This window comes from Leucoraja erinacea, chromosome 32, assembly GCF_028641065.1.
Source record: "Leucoraja erinacea ecotype New England chromosome 32, Leri_hhj_1, whole genome shotgun sequence".
NCBI lineage: Eukaryota > Metazoa > Chordata > Chondrichthyes > Rajiformes > Rajidae > Leucoraja > Leucoraja erinaceus.
In genome coordinates this window covers 12095769-12120732 of record NC_073408.1, presented here as the reverse complement: position 1 = coordinate 12120732, position 24964 = coordinate 12095769, and the positions used below count along the sequence as shown (strand labels likewise).

The 24964-nt window shown below is 41.5% G+C and overlaps 1 protein-coding gene across 1 annotated transcript in view; it reads right to left on the bottom strand.

The window, feature by feature from the left end:
* The window catches only part of igsf9bb (immunoglobulin superfamily, member 9Bb), a 429804-nt gene that overhangs the window by 277841 nt on the left and 126999 nt on the right, over positions 1-24964 (bottom strand). The window contains exon 2 of the mRNA XM_055660774.1: positions 23022-23219. Coding sequence (XP_055516749.1) covers positions 23022-23219 — 198 coding nt within the window. The remainder of the gene's footprint in view (positions 1-23021; positions 23220-24964) is intronic.

Sequence of the window (24964 nt, the reverse complement as noted above, 5' to 3'; positions counted from 1 at the left end):
TGATTCCTGAGGGGCCCTATTCTCTCTCTCTCATTGCCCTTTTCCCTAATGCATTTATAAAATCTCTTGGGATTATCCTTAATACTATCTGCCAAAGCTAAATCCATGTAGACCGCATCCACCGCCCTACCCTCTTCAATCACCTTTGTCTCTTTCTTTAGTCTCCTCTGCCTTCTTGTCCCAATGCAACTCTGGGAAATATGACAATGTTGCAAAGCAAAACCCTCTTCCATGGTGCATCTGAGTGGAAGCTGAGTGGTGGAAAGATGAAGGTGAGCCAAAGTATCTAATGGACGGATAACAATGTTACCCGTAATTGGCGTGGACATGATGTTATTGAAATGATTCACAAGAACAGTTTAAAAGGCTATATGTTGTACCCAGCATTGCATCAATCCAGCTGCCATTCCTATTTCCTTTCGATGCAGAACCAAGGGCTGTAATCACATTGAGAATGTAACAAGCTCTCAGCATTTTGGAACAAATGCCTGAGTGCAGCATTCCATGCATAAAGGATCACAATTATTCCTGTCAGCCTGCTTAACCTATAAGTTTTGTTAACTAAATGGTGAGCAATTCATTTATTCACCCTTTTAAACATCCCTACTGGAGCAGAATTTAAAGCCAATTAAGAAAATGGATAAAATGAGCATTAATCTAGTAATTACATTACATTCCTAATGCAGCGTCAGATCCATAGATGGAGAATTGCAGAATAATGAACTGTGTCTGGACTGCCTTCCCAAATGTAGGTGTTGGTAAATCATTGAGAGATTAATTAAGAGCTTGGTAAAATAAACTTTTCCTATTCAATGATAAAACTGAATCTGACATATTTCCAACTTGTTTATTCGATAATGGCTTACATGTTTGATGTATGGTTCCATTATAAACAGGAGATTCCTTTTATGGAGTGCCTCATTTTTCCATTTTCAGCATAGATTTCAGATGTTTATTATCACTGAGGAAAAACATGATATGAACAGAGTACAAACGTATTTGCTCTGCCACCAATTCATTCAGGAAATCAACTATTGCAGGTCAACAAAAGCATTGAATGAGAATACATGGTGTAACGTTCCAAGCTCATAACTTAAATGGATTTTCTGCAATCTACTCCTGATACATTATATGATGCAAAGAGAGGAAGTATGATCAAAGAGGCCCATTGATCTGGAACAAGATGGCATTTAGTAGAGTCTGAGCAAGATGGTGCCTTTGAGGGCATGAGCAATAGGGAGAGGTTGAGCAGGCTACAGCTCTATACCTTGGAGCTCAAGAGCATGAGGAGTGATATAATAGAGGTGTACAAAATCATGAAAGGAATAGATTGGGTAAATGCACAGTCTTTTGCCCAGAGTAAGGGAAATCGAGAAACAGAGGACATAGATTTAAGGTAAGGGGGAAAAGGTTTAATAGGAATGTGACGGGCAGCTTTTTTACACAAAGGTTGGTAGGTGTACAGAACGAGCTGCCAGAAGAGGTAGTTGAGGCAGGTACTATTGCAACGTTTAAGAAACATTTAGACAGGTACATGGATAGAATACGTTTAGAGGATATGGGCCAAATGAAGGCTGGTGGGGCTAGTCTATGTAGAACAAGTTGTCAGTGGGGGTAAGTACGGCCTGTTTCCAAACTCTATGACACTATGACCGTAAGGTGCAGGAATGTGTATGTGTTAATCCCTAGAATGTTTCCCTAAACATCTGCTGAGCCACCAAAGATGCTTTAAACCTTACGACTTCCATTGTTCAAACATATATGCCGTTGTGCCTTAATTACTGTGCTGCAGCTGTCATTTGGTTAATTGAATTTCACCAGAATCGAATGCATGCCACGTCAGAAAGGCAAGCAAGAAAACTGGATAACTCTATTACTTTCCAAACTTTTATTATCCCACTGCAAGCAATTTTCTCTCACGGGAAAGAGATCGCTTGCTACTTCTACATTGTGTGTGCAGATTTAAATCCAATTTAGCTGAGCAAAGAGTTATCCGTTTGGTTATTTGCTTTTTCTGCAAAATACAGATTTGCGCTTTGCTCTGGCACAATCAGCTCGGTGAAAATTTGCTTCAGCTTTGTTTGAAATATAAAATCAGCTCATGAGAGCTGGTGGTGGGGCTAGTCAGGGGAAGGGTGAAGGGAAGCATATTTATTCTTATCAAGGTGAAACGTGTAACCAACGAGAAGTACTTTGTCACTTCCAGCACAAGTCTATCAGACCAGATAAAAATTATCACATAGAACAAATCCCCATCTGCTCTGCTACAAAAATATATATCATCCTGAACAATAAATGCTGCACCAGTGTAATATTTTTGCATCCAATAAATACCGTCTCATCATCTGATTAAAGTAGAAGAACAGTGAACAACAAAGTGCCCTGAGATTAACAAAACCAATTCTAGTTTGGAGTCACCAAATCTTTTCTTTTGCTACTCTAAAGAACTTGAGTCTCCTTTACTGAGGCGGCACGGTGGTGCAGCGGTAGAGTTGCTGCATTACAGCGCTTACGGCGCTAGAGACCCGGGTTCGATCCCGACTACGGGTGCTGTCCGGCCGGAGTTTGTACGTTCTCCCCGTGAACGCGTGTGTTTTCTCTGAGACCTTCGGTTTCCTCCCACACTCCAAAGACCTGCGTTAATTGGCTTGGCATAAACGTAAATTGTCCCTAGTGTGCGTAGTATAGTGATAATATGCGGGGATCGCGGGTTGCTGTGGAGTCGGTGAGCCGAAGGGCCTGTTTCCGTTTTCTCTAAAATAAACTATATCAAATGCTTTCAAACCTTCATAAAGACCAAGAATGTCTGATATGTGAGTAATCCATCCTTTGACTTCTCTTCTCATTGCCAATCAGTCTCATCTCTCTGTTTATTGACAATGCTGTAACCAGCACAGTCTCAACATTTTACCTCAGTAATCCCGTGATAACATGTTTCACAGTTGCTGTTGTGTGAAAATTGTGCCTCCCTGCCAGATCTTCCTCACCTCACTGCTTCTGTTCCAATCCTGGGCTGTTCTTAAACTTACCCTCCACATTGGTGCTATCTTATTAGTCATCAGCTTTTGAAACCTGGCAACACTCCATCACTACTTACTGATTTATCATTTTTTAATCATGTTGTTAGTCTGTCATTTGGATCTCAATTGGACTGAAATAGTGCAAGGATATGGATTCTTTCCTTTGGCTCTGACAGTACTTACACTGCAGGACTTTTCTCAACTACTGCGAGCCACAGTTATGGAAATAAGTGACCTCACTGAATACTTAGCTATTAAATTCCAAACCTACAAACTGAGAACAGGCAGGCCGACATCCACACTCTAATACTCCCTCTGAGATAGCTTCCTACCAGGGACCACAAATTCACCACATTTACCCTTTAATTTATTTTGATCTTCTTAAGCAGCTTTTAGAGCAGAACTGATCATCCTCAGGACCTTCTCTCCATATTGATGTCCAGACATCAGTTGTTTTGTTTGTTTCTATCTGCCTGAATTCTTTGTTCTTTAGAAAAAAAGTTCTGAAAATCTAAATCACAGCAGGCTTGAAAGAGATGTAAGGTGCAATGAAACGACTGAAATGAATCAAAGGAATCAGGAACATCACTGTGAACTGACACGTCAAAACAATAGCTAACCAGGAAGGGGAAGGACAATTTTAGAGGCATCAGTACAATTTGGAAGCTTATTATTTATTTTTCAGTTCAGAAGTATGATAACACATGACAGTAGAGCCAGGTTCAATTCTGACCTAGGGTTGCTGTCAGTGGGGAATGTTCTTCATGTGGGAATCCCCTGGATGCTCCAATATCCTCCCTCATTCCAAAGATGCGGATGTCAACAGGTTAAGTGGCCGCTGTAAATTATCCTGAATATTCGTTAGTGATTGAATCTGGGAAGACCAAAATGGGATTGGAACAAATGGATAGCGTAGAATCAGTGTCAATACCACACTTGCTGGCCCGCTTGGACCTGCATTCATGACTGCAGATGCAGAGACAGCGAATGCATAACAGCTGTGCTAAATGATGGGGAGAGGAATCGCACCACTGGTGGGAAAGGATTGTGTGGAATTAAAATGATGGAAGGTGTGATAAAGGAGGCATGGGAACCTTGCAAAGCATTTATAAAAAGTCAAGGAATAAATAGATGTGAGCATGCAGTCCGGGCTAGCTGAAGGCGTGGGGAAGCCCACAGTGTTAGATTAAAAGATATAGTCTTGATGGGCTGCCACATTCAAAGTGCGAACACTCAGTCTCCTGGAATCGTAAGTTAGACTGCCCGAGGTAAAACTTCAGTTGTACTCCCAGAGAGCAGAGCGAAGCCCATTCATGTTGTCAAAGCAGAAACGCTGAACCCAGGCAGCAACATAAGAGCACTACATGGAGGCTGTGAACAGATCTTGCTGATTTATTGGGGAACATTATATCCCTTCACTCCCAAAGTTCACATTTAACCAATATGCAATTACTGAAAGACTGCATCTTGACTTGCACCACCACAGAGAGTTCACCAGATTTAAAGAACGGGATTCTTCTCTTCCATCGCTCTGCTCAAGCAGTTAATCAATACATCTCACTAGCAGAGGCAATCAGCGCCGTTGATAGTGCGTTTGCTACAATAGACATTGGCCACACTCTTGTAAATAGTTTGTTAGACATGGTACTTCCATCAGAAATTACGCTGATAGCAATCTTTAATATAAACAAGGATCAGCGTTTAAAACAATACCTATTCACAAATAATGTGCCGGGAGGGGATGCAGATGCTAGCTTATGCTGAGGATAGACACAAAGTGCTGGAGTAACACAACGGGTCAGGCAGCATCTCTGCAGGAAAAGGATAGGTTGGCTCGGAACCCTGCTTGTTTCAGTTCGGAACCCTTCTTGTGTCTATTCATCAATTCATCCGTTGATACTTTAATAGGATATTGAGTGTGAGACATTCTGATTTTGCACCATTGTAAATTATGCAGCCACAGCAAAAGATGAATATTTATGTTACTGTGCCTTCATTGAAACTACCAGGGTTAGATCAGGGGGGAAAGGTGGGGGAGGAGGGGAGGAGAGAGCACAGGGTGAGAGTGAGGGGGGAGAGAGAGGGGATGCTGAGGGGGGTGAGGTGGGTAGCAGGGAGTGGGAGGGAGGGGGGGTGGGTGGAGGGAAGAGGGTAGGGGGTGTTTAACGAACTGGATTTAGAGGATATCCCTCCATGGGGGAGGGGATATAGAGGGGGGGAAAGGGGGGGAGAGAAATGCCTCTATCCTATGTACCTCAACCACCATCCCCAGCAGGTCGTTCAAGGCATTCGTCACCCTTTGTGTACAAAAGGGGCTTTGCAAAGGGGGGGTTAAACTTTGCACGAGAGACCAGGGGGAGAGGGTATTTGACTTTAAGATTTAGTATTGAGACTTTTTCCATCCTGGCAAAATGGGGGAGAGGGCTAGGGGGACATTGAGGGCCAAATGGGGTAGGGGGGTGGAGGGGAAGGGGTTTAGGGGGATGAATGTGTGGGGGAGGGGACTCAGGGCCATAAGGGGGGAAAGCGGGAGAGAGAAAATCAATATAGAGAACACCAGGGGGAGTGGTCAGAGGAGACTCTTTTTTTAGAGGGGGGGGAGAGGACCAAGTGCAGAGAGGGGGGGGGGAGAGTTCCCCCAGGAGCGGGGCGGGGGGGGGGGGGGGGGGGGGAGGGGTGGGGGAGAGTCACACACAGTAACTATCCCCCTCCCAAAAAACATTTTAGAACCGCTAAAAAAGACACATTCTGCAAGCATTTTGAACCAAGGAGACTATTTTTGCAAACATTTTAGAACCAATAGACACATTCTGCAAGTGTTTTAGAACCATTAAGGATACTAACATTTGAGTAGACATGTGTTCAGTGTTATTCACAGCTCAGAGAAACATGACCCTCTGCCTTCCTCCAGCTTGCAGACACTGATTGAGGCACACCACTTCCTGGTTTTATAGTTCCTCCTCCCTGCCGCCAGCAGGGGCAGCAGAGAGAATGGGGAATTTTGTAAAATCATTAATATCTCTGTCATTTTTCATCGACGAGAAAAATCCTCGGCACACATACGGCGGAGGGGGGCTCTGAGCAAGGTGGCCAAAAATGACGGCCGTAGGTGGCAGCGTTCTCTCGGAAATTGCAGCACAGATGGCCAAAACCGGTCAAGAACAGACTATTAGTAATATATAGATATATATATACACACTTGATTTTCACTTAAAACACATTTAACACATTTAACAAATATAACTTGATTTTTAGAGAAAATGTAAAATACAGTAAAACAAAGAAATCAAACAAGTTACTTTCATTTTCTTTTTTAACACGTCAACATGTATATAAAATTATATATATACATGTAAATAAATAAAATTCTTAGCTTTTGTATTTAAATAGCTGTTAATTGCTTCTAAATGCCTCGGTTCAACAAAGATAATGTGAAACAGTGTAAAGGCCTTTTGTCAGTAGGAGCTATCAGAAAGACAGCTCCTAGCTGGGGATTTAGCTCACTAATCACTGCTCACAGTCACAGCCCTCTTTGCCATGCAGAAGAATCATGACAAAAGCACCGGTAGAAACCTGGGAGCTATGCCGTCATCAAACCTTGTTGTAACTGTGGGTCAAGGAGAGTGAACAAGAGCGATGTCCTGTCAAACACTAGCACACGATGAACATAATCTGCAGCGTTATCTGGAAATTAGAGGATAGACCACGATAGGCTGGGCTTTTCAAATTAGATAGCTTGTTGATTGGAGAAGATCACAAATTATTTAATCAGCACTCTACAAATGTTCAATGATCCTGAAGTGAAACTACTCAGAGCTTCGAGAACAGCATGAAATGCAGCTCTGCTAATTACTTGTTACTGCTTTAATGATTGTGGTAACACTTCATTTTCTAAAAGAGGGTGTTATTACTGAGCAAAATGCAGCTTTTGGGACTTGAATTCCCTCCGATGTTTGAAATCCATCTTGTCTGTCTGCCGGGATCCCTTCCCTTGTACATATGATGGTGTGTTCAGTGTCTCCAGCTGGCTTGGGTTTGCGTTCAACTTTGAAAAACACTTTAGCCCCGTCGCCATTCATTACCTTTCACAATCTACATGTAGATATTTTCTCTCTGCTTGTTCTTGCTCCTGTGAAATAGCAGCAAGATTTGGTGAAGTGAGTTCACACTAGAGGCTTCATGATAATGAAAAGAGAATCCGTATGATTCTGAAAATCAGGGTGCAAATGCAAGAAAATATGCATAGGATTGGATACAAGGAACTGCAGATGCTGGTGTACAGAAACAAAGACACAAAGTGCTGGAGTAATCCAACAGGTCAGGCAGCATCCCTGCTAAACATGAATAGGTGATGTTTCAGGTTGGGACCCAGACTAAAAACTAAGGCTTTGTACATTCTCCCCGTGACCATGGGGGTTTTCTCTGAGATCTTCGGTGTCCTCCCACACTACGTACAGGTTTGTAGGTTAATTGTCTTGGTTTAAGTGTAAATTGTCCCTAGTACATGTAGGATAGTGTTAATGTGCAGGGATCGCTGGTCGGTGTGGACTTGGTTGGCCAAAGGGCCTGTTTCCACGCTGTATAAACTAAAGACAGACAGCGGCTGGTCCTGGACACAGAGCTGCCCATGATAACAGGCTGCTTCAGATTTTGTAGACCAACAGATAGAGATCGGTGGAGGAGGAGAATAACACCAGCCTGGGCCATGGAAACTAGCTGCCTTCCTACTCACAATGGGGGAAGGAGGAGGCCAGTAAACAACAGTGACCCAACATTTAGGACGGGTGAGGAGAGGACCAAGTTGGTCGACCAAGGGAGGGACGATGGCTGGAGGCCCACAGCAGCATGAGGCTTGTCAGAATCAGGCAACACTCATAACAACTGGAGCGTGGACTGGACTTGGAAAATGGTGGCAAAATATGAAGCCACTTGCATGCGGGCACACTAGACTATTTCTGTACGATTGCTAATCGGGGGTGATATGGTGATATTCGACTCAGCTGTTTATAAGGAAAGAATGTGCGTTTGCACTTTGCACATGTGACAATAAAACACCATTCAACCATTGATTAAGAATAAGGGGTAGACCATTTAGGAGTGAGATGATGAAAAACTTTTTCACCCATAGAGTTGTGAATCTGTGGAATTCTCTGCCACAGAAGGCAGTGGAGGCCAATTCACTGGATGTATTCAAGAGAGAGTTGGATATAGCTCTTAGGGCTAATGGAATCAAGGGATATGGGGAGAAAACAGGAACAGGGTACTGATTCTGGATGATCAGACATGATCATATTGAATGGCGGTGCTGGCTCGTCGGGCCGAATGGCTTACTCCTGTACCTATTATCTATGTCTATGTTACTACATTTGATAACCAAAGGAATATCAATTCAGCTGACTCTCCCATGAATAGTGAGGTGTGTACTTTATAGCCATGGGTAGAGGACTGCAACCACCTCTGAGCACCACCATTCAGGGAAGGTGCAGAGGAGTTTTTACCAAAGTGACAATATTCATGTTTTCTAGTGAGTTTCCAGTCTGTGAATTTAATTCTGCATCCCACTTGCATGCACGCCTCTCTCTCGATAAGCTCAATCATTATTCCAGCAAGGCTCAATGTAAGCTTGAGGAACTGCATCTCATCTTCCTAAAAAGCACGGCAAGGCTGAGTTCAACAATGGCAGGTAACTAGTCATTCCAGCCGCATATCTCCAGGATTCAGTTTCCCCCTCTCCCCTTCTAGTTTAATTCCTCCTTCAGCCAACACTTATGTGTTTCACCCAGCATCTCTCCACTCTGTCCCAAACCTCTCCGTTAGTTTTCTCTGTCGCTAAAAACTCATTACCCTTTTCACTTGTCCCTGTTCATGTTGGAAGGTCACCAAGCAGAGTTTTCCTTTGTTTTCCTCTCTTCACGGATGCTGCCTGATCTACTAGGTATTCCCAACATGTTGCACTTTTATTTGTCATGCATGACTTATCCATTCAAAATGACCTTTCACAGAGAGTGGAGAAATTAGATTTCTCTCCATAGAGCACAGTTGCATAATGCCCCTGTCCCACTTGGGAAACCTGAACGGAAACCTCTGGAGACTTTGCGCCCCACCCAAGATTTCCGTGCAGTTCCTGGAGGTTTTTGTCAGTCTCCCTACCTGCTTCCACAACCTGCAACCTCCAGCAACCACCTGCAACCTCCGGGAACCGCACGGAAACCTTGGGTGGGGCGCAAAGTCCCCAGAGGTTTCCGTTCAGGTTTCCTAAGTGGGATAGGGATATTAGGCTACAGAAAGCAATTAGTTTACACAATGTGTGCATTTGATTAACTAACTTATTTGAATCTGCCTCCTCCAGGTTTCAATGTAATCTTCAATCGCTGGTTAGATAGTGTTGAGGGGGAAGCTGGGTTGTGGGAGTATCTTGAACAGTTCATCCATACAGCTGGAATAGGTACAATGTGCCAATATTTCTCCGTTTCTGCCATTAGATTCTTTGAATCTACTGTTCACTCTACAAAGCGTACAAGCGCAAAATATCACAAAATGTTCATTTTTTTAGGGCTCAAATCCTTACCAGATTAAGCCTTCATTTTGGAAAATCTATCTAAAGATCAAGCACTTAGTTTCATTTTCAGTGGAATTCAACTTTACATTAACACGACTGAATGGACCAACACACTGTCCTTTCATCTCTGGAGTGTTTGAATACATTCCAGATCGTTGGGAATGAAAGGCTTCTCATTCTGCTAGCTGTAAAGATCATATGAACCATTAATTTACATGCTAACAGCTCTGTTCATGGGAAATAATGGTTCACAGTTGAGGATTAGTTGGCAGTCACTCAAAGTCCATCAAGATAACAGTCATGGGAACTAGAAAATACACAATGTTATTGGTTTGTTGCTGAGACTATACTGCATGGAGACAGGCCTTTCGGCCCAACTCATCCATGCTGAGCACGTTGCCGAACTGAGCTTGTCTCACACCCCTGTGCCTGGCCTATGTTCATCCAATCCTTTCCAATCCATATGAATGTATCTATGTGTATTTTAAATGCCATACTTGCCACTTCCTCCGGCAGCTCATTCCATCTACCCACTGCACCTATATGTTGTCTTGTAGATCCATTTTAAATCTTTCCCCTCTCACCTTAAACCTGTGCATTCTAGCATTAGACTCCCCTATCATGGGGGAAAAATTGTGGTTGTTCACCTTTCCTATGTCCCTAAGATAGACACAAAATGCTGGAGTAAATCAGTGGGTCAGGCAGCATCTTTGGAGAAAAGGAACAAGTGACGTTTTGTGTCAAGACCCCTTTTCAGAATCTTTGTCTCTCATGATTTTATTAACCTTGATAAGGTCATAGAAGACCTCAGACTCCTTCACTTCAGGAAGAAAAAAACCCAGCCTATCCAGCTTCGGAGTAAAGAAAATAGCTGAGCTATTATATACATGAATAGGAAATGGCTGCATTTGACAAAAAAGATTTTCTTCAAAGGCAACTTACTCTTTTAGTAAATACTCCATTATAGGCTGATAACATTCAATGGGAAGTGAAAGGCTTTGAAGGTAGCCTGGATTTTGCAGTCGTAAGCATAATAAAACTATCAGTCTAAGTCATCATAGGTTGAGGAAATTGTCAGCAGTGTTGCAAAGCCCTGGCATAGCTAGTTTAACATGGAAATCCCAGAGCTACTGTCAATAACTCTGCAGGCTGCTCGATTTACTGCTGCTTTCACTGCAATCAAGGGAGATCACTTGCACTGATGTGAATGCAGCCTATTTATGAATGAGCCCTGCTGTAAAATATCCAGCATTTTTACACAATGTTTAACTTAGCTTTTAATGGTGTACTAATCCATTAATAATAAACCATCTGGCCCCAAAAAACCTATCCAGAGTCTGTGTGCTGCAATTCCTTCAATTTATTATCACAAAGTGAAAGGGCTATTTTTCAAGGGTACTTTTTATGATTCTTCACTTTCTGCTTCATTCTCTCCATCGTTATTTAATACTCTAATATAGTATTTAAATTATTAATAAAAATTTGTGATTTTTGTTTTCTGGTAGACTGCGCGAGAATTGTTAAATGTGATCGGCTATTTAGCCAGTTTAATTAAATCATAGTTGCCGGGTGCCTGGGATCCCGTGGAATTGATGCCCACAGCAGCGTTCACTGGAAAAAGAAGAGATTTCACTTCCCTTTCTTCAACATTCTTTCGTCAGTCTAAGTAGTGAGAGTTTTTGCTTCCTTGGAGATTATAAATTCAATGGCAACACATTGAGTCAGGTGTAGACGCAATGAACTGCAATAGAAAATAGACAATAGGTGCAGGAGTAGGTCATTCGGCCATTCGAGCCAGCATCGCCATTCAATGTGATCATGGCTGATCATCCCCAATCAGTATCCCGTTCCTGCCTTCTCCCCATATCCCCTGACTCCGCTATTTTAAAGAGCCCTATCTAGTTCTCTCTTGAAAGCATCCAGAGAACCTGCCTCCACTGCCCTCTGAGGCAGAGAATTCCACAGACTCACCACTCTCTGTGAGAAAAAGTGTTTCCTCGACTCCGTTCTAAATGGCTTACTCCTTATTCTTAAACTGTGGCCCCTGGTTCTGGACTCCCCCAACATAGGGAACATGTTTCTTGCCTCTAAGCATGTGCAAGCCCTTAACAATCTTATATGTTTCAATAAGATCCCCTCTCATCCTTCTAAACCCCACAGTGTACGTCCAGCTGCTCCATTCTCTCAGCATATGACAGTCTCGCCATCCCAGGAATGAACCTTGTAAACCTACGCTGCAGACCCTCAATAGCAAGAATGTCCTTCCTCAAATTAGGGGACCAAAACTGCACACAATACTCCAGGTGTGGTCTCACTAGGGCTCTGTACAACTGCAGAAGGACCTCTTTGCTCCTATATTCGATTCCTCTTGTTATAAAGGCCAACATGCCATTTGCTTTCTTCACTGCCTGCTGTACCTGCATGCTTACTTTCATAGACTGATGTACAAGGACCCCCAGATCCCGTTGTACTTCCCCTTTTCCCAACTTGACGCCATTCAGATAGTAATCTGCCTTCCTGTTTTTGCTACCAAAGTGGATAACCTCACATGTTTCTGCATTAAACTTCATCTGCCATGCATCTGCCCACTCCCCCAACCTGCCCAAGTCACCCTGCAGATGCTGGTTTACAAAAGAAGATGTAACGAGCTGTTGTAGCTCAGCGGTAAGGCAGCATCTCTGGAGAACGTTTCGGGTCAGAACCTTTCTTCAGACTCAGAGGTAAACAAATAGCTGTTCAAATAAGGAGAAAAAGGAATGATGGGCAAACAACTAATGGAAGTGGACAAGAGGACTGTGCGCTTGTTACATCTTGTGTTGTCTCTGGCTGACCTGATACTGTGTCATCATTGACCCTCAAGGGGTTGGATCTTGTTCCTACTGCCAGCAGATCTGACCAACATCACCAGAGTTCAAGCATTTAAACTGTAAAATGTCCACCATTCCTATTCATGCCTTGATAAACACAGATGTCCAAGACTTCATGAGAGGCTTAAAGAGACAAATCTGTCAATTCAATCCATTGCTGGACTGCAGCTGGAGAACTACCCCTCACAATTCATGTGCCAAATCGAAGAGCCCAGTAATATTATTGGGGATTTTAGGGCAAACATTCAGAAGATAAAGAGATAAGTAAGTTACTATTTTAAAACTCAAGCTTCCCTATTCAAAACTATCAGCATTTCTTTAAATAATTAAAAACATAAATACTATTTATTAAAATATATTAAAAATATTGTCAAACAGAAACATTAAAATTGAGCATTGTAAGTAAAAATCACATAGAACCTGCCTGTTTTACCTCATCTCCTGGTTTGTATTTGCCATCACAAGCGATGGTGTTATGGCTGAGGGGGCAGGTCTGGCTGGTGAAACAGGTTCTCCACTATAATCCTTGAGAATCCCAGTGTGATCGGGCTCCGCCAGTGGGTGTCTCGTTGTGTGCAGTGACAGGTGAGCATCTGTTGTCTGCTCATCCACAATGCCAGGGCTGCCCAAGTCCGCGACGCATTCACATGTGACCTACCAAATGCCACAATCTCCCAATGGAACTAGGGAGGCCATTAGTTTTAATGGGAGTTCTGGGTTAGCTTCGGTGAGGACACATTTACTGAGATGACAACGTTTACTTGATCCAACATGATTAAACCCTGCTGAGTTTTCAGAACTTTAACAAGATCGCTCTCTAACAAGAAACAAACAGAAGAAAGACAACACAGCACCTGCCAAGTCTTCAGTTTTGTGATGTACTCTTCAAGCTTTTAACTAGTCCAATATTTTCAGGCAGTGAGTAAGTCATTTTGCATGACAAGGAAATGCAGGAATGCCTATTGAATGACAAGGAAATGCAGGAATACGCCATTCCGCTCCTCATACTTGCTCCACCATTCAATCAGATCATGGACGATTATTTATCTTGGCGGCAATTTCCTTCACTAAACCCATAACTTGTCAATTCCCTTAGAATCTAAAAAAATACCAATCTCTGGAATGAATATATTCAGTGACTGCGATGTGGCAAATGAAAATCAGAGGTTATGCATAAAATAATAGTGGGCTGTAAACATAACCGTGAAAAGCTAGCTAGTCAAATATTTGCGTACCATAAAATCACTTTTGCTATCAAGATTGTTTTTTTTAGGGCCCCAACCAGCAGTTCCTTGAGACGTTTGAACAAACCAGACTGCCTGGAGGAAATACATGTGGCTGCAGGAAGAATGTGTAACCTCCACACAAACAGCACCGCAGGTCAGGACTGAGCCTGCATCACTTTCATTGTGAGGAAGCAGCTGCACTAGCTGTGCTGCTGAGCTGTCCATGGTGCTGACAAACTCTGGTCTTTAGAGGAAACATTCACAGAAAGGAAGATCATGTCACATGAACATCACAGCACAGAACCAAAGAATCAATATCAAATTAACATTTTCTAAACTCTCGAAATTTCCCCATTGCCCTATCTTATGTGCAAGCTGCAACCAAATCCAATCCTGAGCAAATTAAATAAATATATCTAAAAAGGATACAAAGTGCCAGAGTAACTAAATGGGTCAGGCAGCAACTCAGAAGAATATAGGTGATGTTTCGAGTAGGGACCTTTTTGCAGATAGGCAGAGTCTGGAGGAGGGTCCCGACCCAAAACTTCACCAATGCATGTTCTCCAGAGATGCTGCCTGACCTGAGTTACTCCAGCACTTTGTGTCTTCTGTTTTGTAAACTAGCATCTGCAGTTCCTTGTGTCTCAAATAAATATAGCCGCCTGCTGTCACCATAAAGATCCTTAAGTGAAATGAACTCAAACCACTGAATTCAGTGCCCAAGTGGGCGTGACTGCATGGCATAATGACTATATTTTGTCACTAGTTGCCAGTCTTTTGAGCAGTTTGAAGAAATAGAAATGTCTTCCAAATGCAACAGGAAAGAAAAAGGTTAAAGAATATATTTTGGGTACAATGAGACCAGAATGAAACATTGAATGTTGAACCTTCGAGTTGAGACGGTGTTTAAATCAGTAGATATTCCATGTTGTACATCAGCATCCTTCATATAGTTGATCTGTAATATACTATACCAGAAAACACTCTAGAGATCCTCAAAATAAAAGTTGACCTCTTCAGCTGAATTCAAACTTATAGATCCCATGGGATTTTCTACACGCTACCTTCGGGCAATTTAAAAATTAAAACTGAGATATTACAAATCTTCAAAATTCCCACAAGAACGTTAAGTCCACAATTTGCCATCCTCTGGGACTCTGCTACCATCACAGTATTGGTAACAAATTCAAGCTATTATAACACTGGCCACCTTCCACTGCTCTACATCACAGTGATGATTACTGGGAAGTTATGGACAAAGTGTACACAATCATGAGAGGAATAGATTGGGTAAATGCATAAAGGACATAGGTTTAAGGTGTGTGGGGGAAAGATTTATTAGGAACCCGAGGGGTCGTTTTTACACACACAGAGTGGTGGGTGTATGGAACGAGCTGCCGGAGGAGGGAGTTGAGGCAGGTACTAGCGCAATGGTTAGGAAACATTTAGACAAGTACATGGATAGGACAGGTTTAGAGTAATATGGGCCAAACGCAAGCAGGTAAGATTAGTGTAGATGGGACGTGTTGGCCAGTGTTAGCAAGTTGGGCTGAGGGCTGTTTCCAAGCTGTAAGACTTTATGACATTAAAACCTTGTTGGAAAATCATGTCGAACTTGATTCAACTTGATTGGTAAACTTGATTGGTAAACTTCCAGTGTCTTTTCCCATAAATCCCAAGAATTTGTTGATTTTGCCTCATGTATATGAACATGAAAGTCATGAACTTGCAGAGAGAAACCAGTCACTGAATTTGTTGCAAAGTTCCATCGGTGGGCCCTGGACCCTGGATACAATCATACGCCTCCCACAGATCCTGTGTCAGGTGAGAGTCTGAGAATCCAATCACCAATGAATATTCTTCTAATATACAAGAGAAATCTTGGGCAAGGTAAGTTATATTTGGTTTGAATATCAGATAAGATTCTTAATTATTTAAATACATTTTACAATATTTTCTGTTTACTTTTTTTAAAAATTGCAATTATTTTAGTTTTTTTACTATTTCTGCTTTAATAGTTTCTTACTCTGATGGACTTTCAGAAGCTTTAAAAATCCCTGACACCTTTTGAAAGAGGACAAAATGAGGGGTGATGCATCATCACCAATTGAAAGAACAGTTCCAGTGTTCCGAGTTCCGAGTTCAATCTTGATCTCGGAAGTTCTCCCTACACCTATGTGAGTTCCTTCCAGGTACCCCAATTCCTTCCACATATCAATGACATACTTGCTAGTAGGTTAATAGCCCACTGTGGGGTTATGGGAGCACTCTGAGACTGGCACTGACTTAATGGGCCAAAATCGTGTCTTTCATGTCATGAGAAAAATTAGAAATTTCTCTCTGCACATTGGTCTAGTGCCGAGATTTCTACCCTGTTGGTATCTCTGCTGATGAAGCAACAATCTATGTCATGCCTCTTGATTTGTGTCCTCGTTTAGGTAATCAAATATTCAATTGATCGCATTCAATTAGCTGTGAAAATCAGTATCTATCATCATGAAGTGTGGTAGGACTCCTTGCTGCTGTTAGTTTCTTGATGTGAAATATCTATTCAATTACTTAAAGTATCAATAAGATGAAGATTGCTATAAACCATGTTTTACTTTCCCCTTAACGCAGCATATTTGGTGTAAATAAATTGGACTTCCTGTCTGCAGAACTAGTCAATGCACATTCAGATTTATTATGGTTCTGGAATGAAGTTAGAAACTTGATGATCAGGAACCGTATCTGATCTGATTCAATGTGTGCAGATTTTGGGTTGGCTGACTGTGATTATCTGCGGAGCCAAGGAGAGTCAAGAGTCCGATATAAGATATCAGGATTGATTCCTCGTCTCTGCAGTCCAACCACAAACTGCACATTTAGGAACAATCAGTCAACCATGTCTGCTCCAGGCAGTGCATAATCTATGAGGCATTAACCCAAACTGCTGAAGGTTTCCAGTAACACCTCTTCGTGTTGCACATCATAAAATAATTGAAAGTTAGAGTTTCAACAAAATCTGGACTATATTATATCACAGCATAACAAACTCATAAGAGCCAGCAAATATGATGAAAAAGAGAAATGTTAAAACCTGACAGGATGTCAATGGGATCCTGATAACTCAATGACAGGCCGTTTTTTCTCAATAACACGGAATATGAACTGATCACACCTCCAGATTCAATTGAGCGGACTTCAGCAGAAGTTAATCTATATGACACTATTTCTGAATTACTGTACCTTTCTTTGATTCTTTCAGTAATAGCTTAGAAATAAAACAAAGTTAATCATTCTGTTTAATAAATACCAATTGTCCATGTAAAAGATAGTTAGTTCACTGTTGCTAGGATAAAGGTGAAGATGTTAGGAACACCGATAAAAGATGCGGCAAAGAGACAGATTTCAAGGAGCAAAGGTCAAGGTCGAGGAATGGGATAGGAAACTAATTTGGGACTCAATATGTATAGTGCATTGTAACATTAATGAAAGTCAACGAGTCAACAAGGAACAACTCAAATGCCATGCCTGTAGATTGGCATTGAATTTACACTGATCCTGGCTCTTGAATATTATAAATAACTTTAGATCGCAAACTATCTGTGACAAACATTTGCATGTGTCTTGTATGATATAGAGGTCAGCCAGAACATTTGAATCCAACAAACCAAACAGTAGGTTGTAAATTGGCTTGATACTTAGGTGATGAGATTAAAAATAACATCAGATGATTAACTTCTTGTTGGATTTTCTCATTTTTTAAAAATCTGTCCCTCATTTACCTATAGAGTAGAGAAGAGCCTTCTGTGCAACGTCAAACTGGGAGAACAGGAAATTGGCTGAAAGGTCCAGGTTCAACATTCCCTGCTCCCAATTTGCTCTTCCCTCACTCCTTGTAAAAGATCTGATCCTCCTCTCTGTTAAGATTAGAAATCACCTCGCTGGCATCAGTTCTGAAGGACTTGTTCCCATAACATTATGTGCAGGGGCGTCAGGGGTTATGGAGAGAAGGCAGGAGAATGGAGAGATAGATCAGCCATGATTGAATGGCAGAGTAGACTTGATGGGCCGAATGGCCTAATACTGCTCCTATCACTTATAAACGTCTGCAGGCTGGCATGGCAGTGGTGGAAGAAGCTGACATGGCAGTGGCCCACAGAAGGCTGCATAGAGTAAAGGTGGGAATTCAAGTGCAGAACGCCCACTAAAGACTTGCTGATATACAATTATCTCCTGTAAATTAGCAATTAGTAGCTATTTTATTGGCCTCTCAAAACAGAAATATATAACATACTAATGACTTCTAAATACCAAACTTAATACGCTTGCATGCTTGCAGAATTTGTGATATTCCTTAGATTTTATTTGTTGTTAATTGTGATGAAACATGATTACAAAAGCAGCATTTTATTATTAGATCATAAATTCACAGGTTCAGAATTTCATGTGATAGGAGCAGAATTAAGCCATACAGCCCATCAAGTCTACACCACCATTAAATCATAGCTGATTTATCTATCCCTCTCAATCCAAATCTCCTGCCTACTCCCTGTGACCCCCCTGACATCTGCACTAAACCTTCTCTGGACCCTTTCCAGCACCAACACATCCTTCCTCAGATATGGAATCCAAAATTGATCACAATACTTCAACTGTGGTCTGACCAGTGCCTTATAAAGAAAGCCTCAGCATTACATCCCTGTTCCTCACATGCATTGAAAATCCAGGCTCCTTATCAATGTAATAATAGAACAAAATTTGCAGCATTGTACTGCTGTCAATTGGATTGTAAAATCCTAACAAGTGCTGTGCAACACGTCATTTCGATTCATTTACCTTAATTAGTTGTAAACCAGTGGGTTGTGGTTTTGCGTTTGGTGCTTGTGTTTCCCAGGTTTCTTGTCAGGTAATTACATGCCAGGCAGTGAAAAGAAATTGCTGAGGGCCTGGCAGGGGAGATCATTTGAATGAGTCTCTGGGATAATGAGATCCTTGTTGTTTTTGTGCCATTAAACCTCTTCAATTGAAATAACTATCATCTGGTGAGGACCAATTCATACCCATAAGCCAACTCCTGAGCCCATTTCTATCAAGTCATTTTCACTAGGGAGTTGAAGTCCAATATGCAAAGCTGGCACAAAAGCCTAAAATAGGAAACAGAAAATAGCTGATAAGGTTCAAGGTTTAAAAGAGAAAGGGAGAATCTTTTTAGTGAACGAATTTGCCCCTGGCGCTGAATGTGTGCAAAAAGGTGTGTGCACATCTGTATATTATGTGCCACAAAATCAACGGTGGCAATTGAGTTGGAAATTAGTCTAAACAGTATGGTAGAGAAGCTGTTGAGTGGTTGCATCACGGCCTGGTTCGCAACACTAATGCACCAAAAAAAGATTCTAAAGTGTGGTGGGCAATTACCGGTCCATCACAGGTACTGACATCTGTTTCATCAAAGGGATCTCCAGGAGGCATTGCCTTAAAATGGGAGCCAGCATCATCAAAGACCCACACCATCCTGGCCACACTCTCATTTCACTCAATGATTCAATGATATCTCGGTACAGTGAAATGCTTTGTTTTGCATACAACCCGGTAATATCATACAGCAGAACTCACCGAGGGAGTACACAAGAGTCACCACGTTTCTGGCACCGACAAAGTTACAAACAGTTCATTGAACAGTTTTATCTTCTGCTCGCAGCGGCGACACCGGCCTGCTGTCATACACGGCAGCAGGCGGCCGGCCCCCTGTACTCCTACCATTGGGAAGAATGTTTAGGAGTCTGTACGCCCTGACCATTACTGCAGGCTCAAAAAATACTTTTTCCTAACATCTGTCAGACTCTTGAACACCACGTGGCACTAACCTCAATTATGAACTATGGACTGTCTTTGGTTGCACTCAGGGTATTTTGCACTAGACCTGAGGTTACTAATAAGTTTAATTTTGTTTCTTATCTACTATCTGTGTGCGTTGTGTTTATAGGCCTATAATGCTGCTGCGTAAGAATTTCATTATTCCGTTGTTGGTACATATGACACTTAAACACTCTTGACTTAGTATTAATGACCAAAAATGTATTTAATCTCGGCTTTATTTCTGCAAAGATTCATCTGCCTTCAATTTTCCATCCAAATATCCACAGCCAATAGTATTCCCACTTTGATTTCAGTTATAACAACTGTGTGCATTTGATAAATCAATCTATAGATTCTCTATTCACTTAGCCATTAAAATCAAAGGATATACATTTTATCTATGTGTTGGGGAGGTGGCTTTTAATAAATCCATCCACAGGAGTTGTACTGTACCGCTTGATCTCAAATGGGTTTGACTTGGTGTCAATGACAAAGGAAAACTAAAACTCTCTCTGGCTTGTGCTTACTTGAAGAAAAGGTCTAAATTAAAGTTGACCATGAACAAGCTACAGAAGTGACCATCCTACCTGACAGGTTTAATGCAGATCTTTTTGACTTGCTAATACTCTGACTTAACTGCATCTTCGTTCAATATGTGAAGTTAGGGAAGAAATTGCAGATGCCCCAAGATACTTGCATATACCTTAGCTGTGGGCAAGGTACTGGAAAATTGGAGGGTTGTTGATGTTGTGTCTTTATTTAAGAAGGTCGTCAAACATAAGCCAGGGAACTACAGCTGGTGAGCCAAACATCAGCGGTGGGAAAGTTAGTTTAGTTTAGAGATACAGCGTGGAAACAAGCCCTTTGGCCCACCAAGTCTGTGCCGACCAACAATCATCCATACACCAGTTCTATCCTACACACTAGGGACAATTTACCAAAGCCAATTAACCTACAAACCTGCGTGTATTTGGAATGTGGGAGGAAACCGGACCACCTGGAGAAAACCCACTCAGTCACAGGGAGAATGTACATAGTCAGGATACAGGAGTGGATTCCAAAGGACAGCATTTACCTGCCTTTGGAATGGGAAGGACTGATCAGGGATAATCGGTGTGATGTTGTGCAGGAAAATAGAACAACTTTGAAAATATGTCAGATTAAGTAGACAATGTGACATTTGATGCATATATTTGCATGACTTCATCTGCAAACCAATTTAAATTTATTGTCATTTGGTGTTTGAATTTTGTTCCACTGTCACATTTTCTTTTTATATGTCTCATAAAGCATGTTTCAGAAGTGTAACTAAAAATAAGGCTTTTTTATTCATTTGTGGGTAAGACAGTAATATTCATGTCTAAATTTGAGTTAGACGTGGAAAAGGTGTTTCCAGTAATGGGAGAGTCTAGAACCAAAGGGAACAGCCTCAGAATAAAAGGATGTACCTTCAGAACAGAGATGAAGAGGAATTTCTTGAGAGAGGTTGGTGAAAATGTGGTATTTAAGGCCACAGACGGCAGTGGAGGCAGTTATTGGGTATTTTAAGGTGGAGATTGATAGGTTTATCATTAGGAAGGGTGCAAAAGGTTACAGGATAATGGGGTTGAGAGGAAAACATAGATCTGCCATGTTTGAATCGTGGAGTGGACTCAATGGGCTGAGATGCCTAATTCTGCTCCTATGTCTTTTGGGCAAATGAAAAACTGCAAGGTCATCATTTATTGTCCTTGAGGAAGTAAAGGAGAGCCCCTTGATGTAACCCTATGGTCAGTGTGGTGGATGGTAAAGTGATCATGAAGGCAATTTACCACCAAATCATTTCCAATTTACCTGGTAATAACCTAGCTTACATTTGATCCAGTGCCAGATAGAGTCACATTATAAATGTACTGAATTCAAGGGATGTAATAAAGCTGTCAGGCAGAACATTCAAATCCATGAAAAACAGCAACTTAATTTCCACTCCTTAAGATGAGAACAAACTTACTGGGGCTGGAATTTGTCAAAGATAAAGATGCTAAATGTGACAATTATGCATTATATCTAACTTCCAAACTTTGAAGTCACAATATCAGCTCTCAGGATATGAAATATCAACACTATTTAAGTGTTGGATCAATTTTTTATCAACCCAAAACCAGCTGAACCATAGGTTCCACATTGATTGTCATAACCACATATGTTGGTTGCAGCAGGGAATAATGCTAGGCCACCTCCTAATAAGGAGTTACTCCCAAATAAGTAACTTGCTCCTGTATATTTAGATGCTGAGCGATCAGGATTTTATACTTGTGCTACATTTGGACAAATGGCTAGTCTATTTCACACAACCAAACATATTGTTCTATTGAGGCGGCACAGTGGTGGAGTTGCTGCCTTCTGCCGTCTTCGTGCACAACTAAGGTCCCTCATCACTACTTAGATTGTTCCATGAGAGAGTCATCTCAGGTCCTCAGTGACTGCTAACTGTTGTGTAGAGGTCTGGGGCTGCAGGCAGCAGGAGTTATGAAGGACTAAGAGACAATTGAGATGGTAAAAAGAAAGGAAAGAGCAAACAAGGGAGAATCAATTGTAAAATGAGTTGGGATGTGTTTCCAGAATGTGTCTGTGTTGGAGTGGGGAGTAGTTACAAGCTCTCACTGGCATTGGGGAAGGGAAGGTCCTACAATTCCCATTGTGTCAATGCAACTGGTCATTGACAAGATCAGAAAGGTTCAGCTACATGAATTATAGTCTGGAATTAATCAGTTGTCTCAATGACTCAATGCTTCGTTATTATCACATGTACCAAGCTCCAGTGAAATTGTTTTTTTGTGCACGGTTCAGTAAATTATTACCATACATAAGTACAATCCCAGATTGATTCCAGAGTGTATAGAAAAAGCCTACTGAGACCAAAAACCAGAGTCACCAGGTTTTGGTTTTGCCAGACCAGGACTTGTCTTTGATATATAAAAAAAACCCCAAAAGATTGATATTTTACTTCCATCTTTTGCTGGGAAATATAGATATGTGCTTTGCAGTCAACAAAAATAATATTTTCCATTGGTAATTAAAAGCAATATTAATTTAAATACAGCAGGACTTCTGGATATTTAAATCACTCTCATGAGTGCAATTTTTGAGACAATGTATATTCTGTTATTAGAAGTTCTGCTGCTCAACAATTTGCTGCCTGAAGGCATTTCTTCTTTCTGCCTCCTTCCCTGATTGTAATGTTATAAGAGAGCTGGAGAGCGAGAGAGTGAGAGAGCATGAGCACAAGAGAGCAAGAGGGCAAGAGATGGAGAGAGATTTCAAAATCACAGCCAAATGCCTCAAAAAATATACCAGAAAGTGGGACACTTTCTAAATAAAGCAAACTGTATCTTTCCAGATATCATTCCTTCATCGGCTTCCAAATATGCAGCAGTATTTGTTGCATCACATTCAATATTATCATATCAAATCATTAATTTAACATCCTGATGCACAGCAAAGAATCTAGTCAGTGTAGGTGTCCTACCTGCATATTCAGGATCCACATGAGGGGGATAGAAGCCAAACTTGATGAATATTGGGATGGGAACTCCAAACTTAAACCACTCTACTACATAAGGGGGTTGCTGTCCTGACACTGGGTGCACCACGTCACATCCTAGAATCACGCTGTCACCAGCACGGGCAGTCACAAACTGAGGCTCCTCCCTTGAACTGCGAGCGCCTGAAAGAAACAGACATATGAACGTTAGTGAGGATGTGTGAGTACCATCGCCTCCAATTTAGCAGCACATTATATAGTATTGTTCAGAGCACAGAAAACTGCAACCATTGAAGAGCATTTATCCCAAACACACTTACAGAGTCTCTTGCCCAGAGTAGTGGAATCAAGAAATGAGGATATAGGTTTAAGGAGAGGAAGGAACCCAAGTTCCCACAGCTGCTGCCTGTTTTTCTAGTGCTTTTTCTGCTTGGGAGCTCGAATGTAAGAGGGAAATATACAATGAATGGCAAGACCCTTTACAGCATTGATGTGCAGATGGATCTTGAGCTTCAAGTCCACAACTCCCTGAATATGGCAACACAAACACAAACAGATAGAGTGGTAAGGAAGGCACAGGGTATGATTCTTGCCTTTATTGGTCAAAGCATGGAGTACAAGAGTCAAGCACAACTTTATAGCACATTGATGAGGTCACATTTGGAGTATTGCATGCAGTTCTGGTTGCCCCATTACAGGAAGGATGTGAAGGCTTTGGGAAAGGGTCCACAGGAGGTTTCCAGAATGATGCTGAACACAAGGAACTGCTAATGCTGGTTCACAAAATAATACATAAAGAGCTAATCTAACTCAGGGTCTCTGGAGAACATGGATTGGTGAGGTTTCAGGTCAGGCCCCTTCTTCAGAAGAAGGAACCCAACCAGCAAATGTACCTATCGAAAGATGCTGCCTGACTCGCTGAGTTACTCCAGAACTTTGTGTACTTCTTTAAAACAAGAATGATGCTTGGATTAGGGGTTATCAGCTACAGGGAGGAGTGGGACAGACTTGAATTATTTTCTCTGGAACATGGTAACGTTGAGGGAAGACATGATAGACGTATGTAAAATGATGGGAGGCAAAGATAGGATAAGAAACTGTTTCCCAGAATGGAAATATCAAATACTGAAAAGCATCGATTTAAGATGAGAGGGGCAAACTTTAAAGGAGATGCGCAGAGCAAGTTTTTTTTTTAAACACAGAGGGAGGTAAACACCTAGAATGCACTGCCAGGGGTTGTGGGGGAAGATATGGATATGATATGGATTATGGTAGCCTAATATGCTCTCCCATATGTTATACTAATTGGCAGACCTGGAAAAAAAGTCAGCATAGCCACAATGTTTGAAAGATCTTCAACCTTAAACTTTTTTTCTAACCGATGGTGGCTGACCTGCTGAACGTTTCCAAAATTATCGTTTTTTTAAATTTCACATTTCCAGAATCTCCGTGGCTTCAGCCCAATGTCGTGCAGTTTCTATCAGTAAGCGTATCATCAAACAATTTTCCATTTTTGTATTTCAGAGATCCAGCAGCTAGAGTTCGAAATCCAAAAAAATCCAAGCAGATGTTGGAAATTTGAAACAGAATTAAAAACACAACAAGTCAGGCAGCATCTGTGGAAAGAGATGCAATCAATGTTTCAGGTCTTTGACCCTTCCTCAGAACTCATCTGACAAAGGGCATGCCTGACGGAGGGTTGCATGTCCGAACCATTAATTGTTACTTTTTCCAAAGATGTTGTCTGGTCTGCCGAGTTTTACCGGCATATTCTGCCTCTGTTGCAAAGTTACAAAGGCTACGGAATCTGAAATAAAAACCTTTAAATGTTGCAAACACATTGCAAGTCGCCAAATTGCGTTTTTGTCTCAGTTTAATAATGAAAAATCAAGAAATGGGTTAAAAAGGTCACACAATAGTAGTCACTT